The sequence below is a fragment of the Mus caroli genome, unplaced genomic scaffold, assembly GCF_978045245.1.
Source record: "Mus caroli unplaced genomic scaffold, Mus_caroli_1 scaffold_20, whole genome shotgun sequence".
NCBI lineage: Eukaryota > Metazoa > Chordata > Mammalia > Rodentia > Muridae > Mus > Mus caroli.
Window position 1 is genome coordinate 44,690,240 of NW_028227275.1, and position 11,472 is coordinate 44,701,711.

The window sequence follows — 11,472 nt, forward strand, 5'->3', positions numbered from 1 at the left end:
ATGAGAGCATTATTTTGTTGTCTTTCTCCAAACTTCACTGATAGTCCTTCCTGGTTTGTATCTGCTCACAGCAAGATTCATTACAACCTCAAAACTTGCATCTCCTAGTGCCTGGTTTAAAATTTTAACTCTTTAGGACTTTGGTATTGGGGATTGACAAACTGACAGATTTGATGGTTTTTGTCTCAAATCTTAAAGCATCTTAAAACTAAGGGGGAAAGCCAAGCGTGGTGGCGCACACCTTTAATCTCAGCACTTGGAAGGCAGAGGCAGGCAGATTTCTGAGTTCGAGGCCAGCCTGGTCTACAGAGTGAGTTCCAGGACAGCCAGGGCTACACAGAGAAACCCTGTCTCGAAAAACCAAAATAAATAAATAAATAAATAAAAATTAAAAAAAAAAAACTAAAAAAAAAAACAAAAAACCTAAGAGGAAGTTCTTCACTATCAGTCATCAAAGTCCTTGCAGAAGTGGCTAGTGGCTAACAAAGTGGATACAAGGTGGTCCTGGAACACCTCACTGTGCCAGGAAGATTGTCACAACGCAATGGGGGCCATCTTGGAAGGGATTTCCTTGCACAAATCTTGTACACTGCGAGAACCAAGTGAGTCCCCACTGTAATAAATAGATAAATAAATAAGTGAAGAAAGACAGAAGCAAAGAGAGTCAAAGGGTAGGCTCCTAAGCAGTATGCCAAGTGCCTCCCAGTGAGCACCGGGAGACTCGCAGACACAGAAGATATTTTCACAGCCACCCCATAATACCATTAACCAGCCAGGAATTTTTAAAAAGTCAGAAAATTGAGAAGAATATTTTAGTATATGGGAATGTTACTTAGGGATGGAAAACTTACCTAGCCCATGCAAGGCCTAGGGGGGAGGGTACAACAAAGGACATTTTGAGAAGGAACAGTGTGGTTCAAGGGGCAGGACAAGCAACATCTTGACCAGGTAGTCAAACTTAAAGTCATCAATGAGAAGCAGATGGCCACCATTTACCTCAGGTGTGTCCCTTCGGGACAGAACACTTATGTGGCGTTCCAGCCAAGAATGTCTACCTGGACTATAGTCATAAAAGAATCAGACAGAGCTTAAACACTTGGTTTGAAGAGGAGAGAGAAATGTTTTCTTCAAAGATGCAATGTCATGAGAACCTGTAAAGTGTTCCAGTTAAAGAAACAAAAAGATATGAAAATCGGACATGATCTCTCTGCTGACATTGAACCCTGGCTTGGGAGGACATTGCCACTTCAGACATTCTTGGGCTGATTAACAAACCTAGGATATGAGAAACAGGCTGGGCACAAATATCCTACCATAGTTAAACTTACCAAGGGTTCACAAATGGACTGTGTTCATGTAAGATCTTGTTCTGTTTTAGGAACAATTCATGGATGTTGTTAGAGGAAAAGGCTACAGTGCGTACAACATGCTCTGGAGAAAACGCACAGGAGAAGAAAAAGAGGCCCAAGTTATACAGCAAGCTAATTAGGAAAAGAATATACCTGAGTAGTTTGTAAATTCTGTGTGTCCATGAGTGTGTGTGTGTGTGTGTGTGTGTGTGTTTGTGTTTGTGGTGTGTATGTGAGTATGTGTGCTTGTGTGTGTAGTATGTATGTGAGTGTTGGTGATGTGTGAGTGTACGTGGTGTGTGTGTATGTATGTGTTCTTACCCACTAAGGCTCCTTCAATTCTTATTCTTGTGTTTTTCAGATAGCTAAAAATATTTTCATAGAAAACTGAATGATTTGGGGGGAGAAGAATAGCCCCTTTCACAAAGGGGCATGGGGGGATTTATAGGAATCACGAGATGTTCTAGATCGAGTCTATGCCTATGTTTATAAAATCCTCATGTTTGCCATCTGTACACTTAGAGCTGGTAACTTTCACTACATGGAAAATACCTCAAAAGTGTTGTCTTGAAAAGTACAGAGGAAAAAGTCAAAAGGCTGCCCTGGACAGACAGACAGAAAGAAAGTGGGTGCCTCCCCTGCCTCTTCAGAAGTCCCCAGCGTCTGCTGCATTATGAGTGGAACAGGTCGTCTACCTGGTAGTTGAGGCTTATTCATTGATGTTAATCATCGTTATATTAAGATCTATTTTACAGTAAGACCTAAATCACAAAAACTCCATGAACCACCCCCCCCCCAAAGGGTCATGCATATTTCTCAGATCCTGGGAATATCACTCACTGTCCTCACTATCTGTTTTTAGCAGGAGAGTTTGTATTCATTTCTCGCTGGCGTGTGGACCACGCAAGCCCTAGCTTGTGAACAGTCTGTCACTACCATCTCACGGTCCCTGCTTTATAAAGCCCCTCCATCGTGACCCCTGCTCTTTCCCACTCCCCCTGTGCTGCCATGTCAGGGTTGCCATTAAGCTTTCAAGACACCACAATTAGGTTGGTTGTGGTTTGTTTTTTTTTTTTTTTTTTTTTTTCGAGACAGGGTTTCTCTATATAGCCCTGGCTGTCCTGGAACTCACTTTGTAGACCAGGCTGGCCTCGAACTCAGAAATCCTCCTGCCTCTGCCTCCCGAATGCTGGGATTAAAGGCGTGCGCCACCACACCCGGCTCACAATTAGTTTTAAGAGGAGATTTTGTTTTAGCTGATCCAATAACACCTGTTTGGACCCAGACTTTTATTATTTATTATAACTAAGAAAAGTGACCAATATCAATTTACAGTCTAGGAAACCCTGAGAGAAACACAAAGCAAAATATCTGTTAAAAAGCTACTTGGTGAAATTTAAACAAACCACTACACGGCCAGAATTGGTCAACTTAAATAGTTGATGATATCTCCTTGGTGCCTAAAAATTTCCAAAGAGAGAGAAAAAAAGAGGGTCAACAAGAGTTCAAGGCACACAATGTGACAGGCAAAGATGAAAGGACCACATTCACAGGCAAGAAATGGTAGAGCCAGCGTTTGGAACAGAGGTCGAAACAAAAACTCCAGTTTTGACTCCCACACTGTTACTGGGGCAGAACAGAAAGAAGGGAAAGTTAAGGGGACACAGGCGGGAAGCAAGCTTCATATTCTGTGGTCTAGTTTGTATTTCTGCTGGCCAAGATTCAAGGCCATCAACACAACTGATAGCATCAGAGTTTCCTACAGAGATAGTACCGCTCTTCCTAATGACATCTCGGACAAGGATTTTACTACTTAGGGCTGGGACCAGAATGTTCAAACCTTGCATGCCAGCATCTCTCATCTTTAAGGCCAAACAATGGACTTTGCAAAACCACCTTCATTAACATCTTAGTGGTGCACGCCTTTAATCCCAGCACTCAGGAGGCAGAGGCAGGCGGATTTCTGAGTTCGAGGCCAGCCTGGTCTACAGAGTGAGTTTCAGGACAGCCAGGGCTACACAGAGAAACCCTGTCTCGAAAAACCAAATAAATAAATAAATAAATAAATAAATAAATAAATAAATAAATAATTTATTCTTAATTTATAAATGCAATGTAATTTAATTTAAAGACAGAGTCCCTGTGGCCCTTTCTGGCCTCCAACTTACTATAGAGCTTCCTATATTGATTCTTCTGCCCCCAGCTTCCTTGTGGGACTATAGTTGTGAGCCTCCATCCCCCAGCTAGGAAAACCGTTAAGATAAGAGAAATAAATAAACCAACTCACATTTATCTTCTTCATTTTTAAATTTTGCTTAAACCTAGTTGTAAGTCACCCATGTTTGAGTTGTACAGTGGGTTTTTCTTTTTTCTTAAGACCTGTTGTGATGATTCATTCGTGTTTAATGTCAATGTAACAGGATCCAGAACATCTTTGGAGAGTTATTTAGATTAGGTTGGTCTCTGCGGAGTTAAATAGGTCAATTGATGAGGGAAGACCCATCTTAAGGATTGTGGCACTATTCTCACACTTGGGTCTTAGAGACTGGATACAAAGAACAAGGTTGACTGAGCACAGATGATCTCCTTCTGTCCCTTGACTATGGATACAGTGTGACCAGCTGCCTCAAGTTCCTGCCACCAGGACTTTCACCACAATGGAACTGTGGGACACAATGAACCTTTCCTTCCATAAGATACTGTTTTCAGATGATTTCATTGTAGCAAGAAGAAGAAAGGCAGCATGACATCATCTTCCTTCCCTCTGAACCATGTATTATCCAGTGTCTCTATTTAATAAACCCACTAACTTAGCTTCATTCTGACTTGTCTTGAAATACTTTTCTGTGCTGCAGTCAAGGATAGCTTTACCTAAGTGAAGAGCACCAAGAAGGGAATTCACAGGTGATAGCCCCTATGATTGGATGGCTTCCCAACATTGTTGACATCATGGGCTGAATTATACCCTCCTGACAACATTTATTTCTTTGAGTCTCAACCACCAATACTTTAGAGAATAACTGAATTCAGAAAGAAGGTCTTTAAAGAGATTATATATATATATATCTTTAAACCCAATTTAACAGCACTGGACTCCCTGTGTGAGGAAGAGAAAATACCAGGAATGAACACTCATGGTGGAAAGGCCAAGGGAGGACACAGCAAGGCTCCTGTCTGCAAGCCAAAGCCAAAGCCTCAGATTAAACAAACCTGTCAGCCCCTTGATCTGTGGACTCCAGCTTCTGACCCAGGAGAAAATGAATTCCCATTGCCTAAGCCTCCCAACCTGTAGTATTTTATCATGGCGGCCCGGATGGAAGAATGTATTTGACTTAAGTTAAATACCACATTCCCCTTCCTCCCAGACAGTTCCCAGATGAAGTCTATACCCAAGGTTAACAGTCCCAGTGACTGGAAACACTCATCTCACCTCTGCATCAGCCTGTGCATCCTGATTCCTGCCACATTTGAGTTTCTGTCCTGACTTCCTCCAGTGATGAACAATGATGTAGAAATAGGTCATGGTGTTTCGCCACAGCAACAATCACCCTAAGACAATCATTTATGCAGAGACATTGTCTTGGGATCTGCCTCCCATGTATGTGCCCACCTGAGGGTAGATGTTTTGTTTGGGTAGAATGGAATAATCCGGTCATACTTATAGACCGCCCCTTCCCATGTGGCATTAAAGTAGAAAAAAACTCCTAGTCAAGAGAATAGAGTTTCCAACCTGGATAGAGACCTAACATGGGTCAGGTAGTTCACTGGGCCAAGGGACTAGCCAAGGAAAGCAGGTGTGATGGTTTGTATATGCTTGGCCCAGGGAGTGGCACCACTAGGAGATGTAGCCTTGTTGAAGTAGGTGTGGGCTTGTTGGAGCAGGTGTGTCACTGTGAGTGTGGGCTTTAAGACCCTCATCCTAGTTGTCTGGAAGTCAGTCTTCCGCTAGCAGCCTTCAGATGAAGATGTAGACCTCTCAGCTCATCCTGCACCATGCTTGCCTGGATGCTGCCATGTTCCTGCCTTGATGATAATGGACTGAACCTCTGATCCTGTAAGCCAGCCATTGTCCTTCTAAGAAGTAGCCTTGGTTGCGGTGTCTGTTCACAGCACTAAAACCCTAAGACAGCTTATTTACCTTAAGCCATACCAAGAGGCTAGATGGAATAATTAGTCCTCCGATGAGATACTGTACCTTTTCTTCCCAGAATCCCTATGTAGCTTGTAGGTCAGCTCACTAAAAAAAAAAAAAAAAGTTCCTCCGAGAAGCTTAACTTTGTCTTTCCTTCCTTTTTTAAAGTGTGCTTTCCTTAACTCTTTGGGTTTCTTTTCTCAAAATGTCTCCCATCCCAAATGGCTGCTTGCCTGCCATGTGTCTGACCTCCACACCAGCTCAAACAAAATTGCCCTTTCCCCTTCTTTCCTCAGTTCTCCTCCCCAGGGAGCTGCTGAGGTTTTATAGTTTATCTGCCTGGTTTTTCCTTCCCTTCCTTCCCAACCTCCCCCTCCCTCCCCGTTCCCTCCTCCTCTTCCCCACTCTCTCCCTCCTCCTCTCCTCTTTTAAACTAATAAAATCATCCTCGAGCTTCTGTTTGAGCCCGGTCTTAAAGTGGGGAGCCCGATGTCCAGCGTTGTCCAGCGAGACGCTCGGCCTGTACCCAGTTATGAGCTCTCTGTGACCCAAGCCCGCATGCAGTAGCCAGCTGCTGGTGCAGCTCTCCCTGGCCTCTTTCTTGCAGTGATTCCTAGGCAGCCCCAGCAAGGCCCACTCAGTCTGCCTAAGTGTCCTCTGCAGGCCCCGGGATGCTGCAACTGCCGTGTGGCCCTAGGCCTCCATTCCAGCTCTCAGCAAACTCCAGGCTGGCCTGTGGGCTGTTCCCCAAAGTAGAAGCCTGAAGGGAGGCCCTAGACTCCACAGGAGAAGCCTCGTGAGAAGGTAGCCACAGGCCATGCCAACCATTATCAGACTGTAGTCCCCTGAAGATAAATCTGAGAAACTTCTGCAGTGGTTCCGATTGGGAAGTGAAGTCACAGAGGGTCAAGCTGCAGGCCTCTCAGTCCATAAATTACTTTGTTCCCACCAATCTAACTCTTCTCTTCCCCTAGGCTTAAGGCCTCAGCACTAGCAAAGGTGCCACCCAGGCTCAGGACAGGACTCAAGACTGCTGGCACTTCTATCCACAAGGGCATCCCCTGGAATTCACAGCACAGAGCCATTCTCTGTCTGGCTGCTTTCCAGCTGCCTCTGCTGAGCCAGCAGGGAGCCAGCACTGTGGGGGGTCCTTTCTTCCCCAAGGAGTTCCCGCTGCTCTCTCTGGCCTGGGTTCATCCTTTTGAGCTCACTGACCTGGGCCCAGTGGTCACCCTGTCTGCAGCTGTACCTCACATGGAAGTTTCAGTTTCTCCTTGCACCAAACGGCCTTCCGCTCTGCATCTGTCCTTAGGAACACCACACTCCTTTGGTCCAGCTCCAGCCTCTGCATCAAGGCCCTAGGATTTTTATCTGTGGTCTGGCAAAGATGTCAGTGTGAGGACTGTCCATTCCTTTCCCACTCCGGCTGCAGAGGCCTGTGGGATGGTGAACTCCCACGGACAGGTCTCAGGGGTGAAAATCCAATCTCTGCCTCCCCAATGGTGTACAAGACAGGTATCACTACTTTCCTACCAGGGTTGGTTTTGTCCAGTTTTGTCCAATCAGAAGGAATTGCGACTAAATTAAACTATATCCTTTATGGTCTTTATCTCCTCCTGTCAAGAAAGCACCCTACCAATATACTACTGGCTGTAGCCGGACAATAACGTGTATCCCTCAGTACTGGCCACTGACCCACACTTTTATAAAGCCCAGATTGGACTCTGCGGCTCTATGGTACACTTAAAGCACCCTTACCCCCAGCTGCAGACACATACATCACTGTGAGAGCTTCTGGGGACAGTAGTCCACACGGGATCCCAAAGTCCCATTTGTGAACTGGGACTTTTACAACTGAGACACCAGACCATCAAATGAGCTAATCCAGATACTCCAGAAACTGGTGAAGTTCCATCGCACAGACACAATAGCACATATCCTCCCCTGGTTCCTGAATCTTGTGAGTCACAGCCTCTTCATTTAGCTTGAGAACTGGACTACACCACAATCCATCTTTAGCTGGAGAGAACCTGGGATTTTAAGTCCATACCTGAAGCTCCAGTAGCTCCATAGAATTTGGAAATGAACAGGGAAATTGTCACCATAGTGATTGATAGTCTCAGCTGGGAGACAAGAACAAGAAGTACTTTAGGGAGTCAGAGTGGAACAAGAGGTAGGAAGGCCTGAGGGTTCAGTTACAGAGCCTAAAAGTGACTTAACAAACGATGTGCCTTTAAGCATTCCTCCCCTACTTTGTACGTCTAGGTCTGTCAAAGAGGCCTATTAGTAATACACTATGGATCAGCTTGCTACATCATTTGCCTTACAAGGGGCCAGCCTCAGTATAGTCCTAACAGTACTTCACACGAATCTAAATATTTCAGAGTGAACTAAAGTTTAGTCTGCCCTTGACAAGAGACGGTATCCATCTGAACTCAAATGAAGGCATAGTCCATCACCTTAGTGTTCACGCGATACTCCACACTTGACAAACTGAACTTGATGGCAGACTGCAGGGTTCAGCTAGAGTTCCCAGGCCTATTCCAAGTCTGGGTGAGCAGCCCTGACCCCAGGGGTGGAAAGCGGCCCTTCCTTCCCATCCCCACCCCACACTCCACCCACTTTAGGAACCTCTTAGGTATAGCTGTGGACCTCAAGATACTGTCCCAAGCATCTTTACAGCCTCAGCAAACAGCTTTCCTTGGGGCTTACTCCCCTAATCAGGTCTCTCCTCACTGGCTAAGACCCTTATAGTAAGCTAGGAGTCCTTTTGGCAGGACTTTCCTCCGGCCTTAGAGAAGAATCAGGCGTGTGGAATCTGGGTGGTCAGCCCTTTGAACTTGCAGGTTTGAGGAAAACCAAAGGAGGCCCTTTAAACTCAGCAGTAGCCAGTTACATAGTGGAGGGCTTGCTGGGATGTGAAGGCAGTGCAGACTAAAAGCCCTCTCCTTCAGTCGGTCTTCAAAAGAGACTGCTTAATTAAATAATTAAACAAATGGTGAAAGAGAGGACTCCAGCCTGAAAGGACAGAGGAAATGCAAGCAGCTATTTTGGGGGTGGGGATGGGGGTGAAAGAAAAGGGCCAGTGTCCAACAATGGATGGGGGCTGAATGACACTCTACAGGCCAGAAGAAAGAGATCCTTGCCTTGGGGGAATTAATCAGAGTTTAAACTCTTCTCTCTTTGTTTTTAAAACACTTCTGCAGAGGTCTTCTAAAAGCCTAAGGAGGCACTGCACTGGTAGAGGTAGCCCGGGACATTGAAGTTAAACTAAGGTGGGCCAAGGGAGACTTAAGCTGCTCTCGTGATGCAGGCTCCGGGTGTCATCAGCAGAAGGCCCTGGTGTCAGAAGAGAGAATAGCAGTAGGGGTGTCACTTCCGAGGCGCGCTTGCTATCATTTTCCCCTTTTCTCCAGTTTGTCAGTTTCTAGGGTTTCCTTTACAGTGAGGACAGAGCCTTCCCACCATGACCTTACCTGGCAGGTAAAAACTATGCTGCACGCTGCACGTGACCCTGCCGTCAGACCCTCAACAAGAACCGAACCTAAACTGCGAGGCAGGCCATTCCCCACCACCCACCAACAACTAAGTTTGGGGGTTCCCGCAGCAGCCCCCTGCTGGGAGCCCAAGGGCAAAGCGGACAGGCCTGGGGGGGGGGGGAGAAACTGACAAGGGCCCAAGAGCAAGAGCCCTGGCCTGCTCTGAGATATCGGGAGTCTGCGATCGACGGTCGCCCAGCTCCCCAGGTGCAAAAAGACCGGTTCCCCGAAGGGACATAGAGAAACTCAGCACACCACCCCGCAGGCTTGTTGGGACAGGAAAGAGCCGGGACGCGAACACCAGAGCTGCGCGCTGGATAAAGACGGCCACTCACCCAGCAACAGCAGCTTGAGCTCGCGGCGCGCGTCCTTCTTGTCGCGGCGAAGCTGCCGCTCGATCTCCGCGCTGATGCGCTGAGACTCTTTCTCCTCCGCAGACAAACAGCAGCAGCCAGCCATGGCTTGCTACCTCGACGGAGCGACAGGGACCTGGAGCTTAACGCCCGGCCGCGCGGATTATCCGCGCCAGAAGCAAGGTTTAAAGAGGAAACCACCTGAACCAACTGTGGTATGGAGTAAGAGGCTCGGATCTCCTAGGCTAACGTTTTCTCGAAGGCAGTTCCGAGGTCCGGCGAGTCCTGAGCGCTTGTGTGGTCCGGGATCAAGCACCCAACCCCGCGCTTGGGAGGGAGAGAAGAGCGAACTGGGCAGTGTGACTGGCGCTGTCTCCAGAAGATGTGCGTTCCCGGACACTGTAGCTGGGTACCCAGGTAGGCAACGCACACCGCGAATCAAAAGTTGGGGTGTCGGTGCTGCTGCTAGAATGGTCTCTCCGGGACTGTAGGATGTCGCAGGCTAGCAGCAGGTGTGGCCTGTCTTGCAAATAAAGAGCTGTTTGTAAAGTTCCAAAAACCTCAACCCGTAGACTTTTGCGGAATGGAAGGTTCCTCCAGCACTGACCGCTCTATGTGACAGGAGGAGGCGGGGCGTCTCGAACCTGCAGCCGCCAAGGCTGCAGGAGTTGCCTGAAGACCTACCCCAAGCCGATGGTGCCTGGGGACAAAGGAGAGCAACAAGAGGCTGGGTCGCAGAGCAGTCTCACACCTGCCTCCTTGGCGGTGGCGCCCTAGTGCAGGCAGGGCCACTTGCCAAGCTTGCTGTAACCAGCAGACACTGGCTGCCAGCCCCCTTCCCGCTGCCAGATCCGGGTTCCGACAGGTGAGGGAGTTTCGTCAACTCCCAACCTCAGTGCCAGGGGTGGAGGCAGCGCACTAGCAGACCCGAGCCAAACGTCTGCAGCCCGTTCACACACCGCATGCCAGCAGCTAGGCTCAGGCCTTTTTTTTTTTTTTTTTTTTTTTTCCCAACTGAGGCTGAGCTTTGCCCACCAGCTTCTCCACCGCTCACACTTGGGTTTTCTAGGCTGGCTCCCTCTGCTTCCCGGATGCCACAACTCAATTTGAGCTTAGCGCAAACCTTGGGTCAGCTTGTAGCTTGCCTGCCTAGTGCAGATGGGCCTGCTGGCTGGCGTAGGAACTGCAGCTGCCTTCCGGGGTCTGGCAAAAGAGCAGAGTGCTAGTTAACGCCTCCCAGCCTATCCTACCTCCTGGCACCGGATGAGGGGGCCAGGGACTGGAGGGGTGAGGGAAAACGGCTGGCTGCTTTGCATTTGATGATGGGAAAGACTTCTGCTTTGTAGAAAGAGTTGGCACCTTCCCGGCACACCTGGCCAGTTCCCTGCCCAGCCCTGCAGCCAGACTGCCGCCTCGGGACAGCTCCTGAAACTCTGCGTGCGGATGTAGGAAATCTGAAAGAACCCCTGACAACTCAAATGCACAAAGATTGCACAAAGCAAACTACCCTGATTTTGTCTGTGCAGATTTAAAGGTGCGGATAAGGGATCCTCGGGACCAAAGCAAATCTTCTTTGCCTTCTATTCAAGTTGGCATATGACATGTGCACAGTTACGGAATCAGACGCTAATTCTTCCTCTGTGAAGAGCAATGGAAGCAGGAGTGGGGCGCTGTGGTCGTTATATAAGAACTTGGCAGCTAATGCTATCTGGCTAAGTCTTATTTACTTTACAGTTTAAGAAGTGCGGACCGATCAGGCTTTAAAATGCCCTGTATTTTAGTATCCTTCCAAGCATAATTGACGACAACAGTGTCCCCTACTGGAAAGTTTGTGGATTTTTTTTTCTCTCTGTAATCTGTCACCCACTTTTTCCTTTAGCTCCTACAGGTGTTGAAAACACCACCATTGGCTCCTCAAACTAACATCTCAATCACGGCCTTTAGTCTTCCACAGAGCAAACCTGAATTCCAAGTTAACTGGACTAACTGACCTGTTCAGTCTCCAGTTACGAGCCTTCCAAAACAGATCCTGACAGATCGTCCCTGGCGAACTTGGCCGTACCTACCGGAACCCTTGGTACCAGAACCCTTGGTACCTA

The 11,472-nt window shown here is 47.7% G+C and overlaps 1 protein-coding gene across 1 annotated transcript in view; it reads right to left on the bottom strand.

Annotated features, from left to right (window-relative positions):
- Gna14 (G protein subunit alpha 14) overlaps positions 1-10,350 on the bottom strand; it is a 163,997-nt gene extending 153,647 nt beyond the window's left edge. The window contains exon 1 of the mRNA XM_021151829.2: positions 9,356-10,350. Within this exon, the coding sequence (XP_021007488.1) occupies positions 9,356-9,479 (124 nt within the window). The 5' untranslated portion in view covers positions 9,480-10,350. The remainder of the gene's footprint in view (positions 1-9,355) is intronic.
- Positions 10,351-11,472: the final 1,122 nt, after the last annotated feature.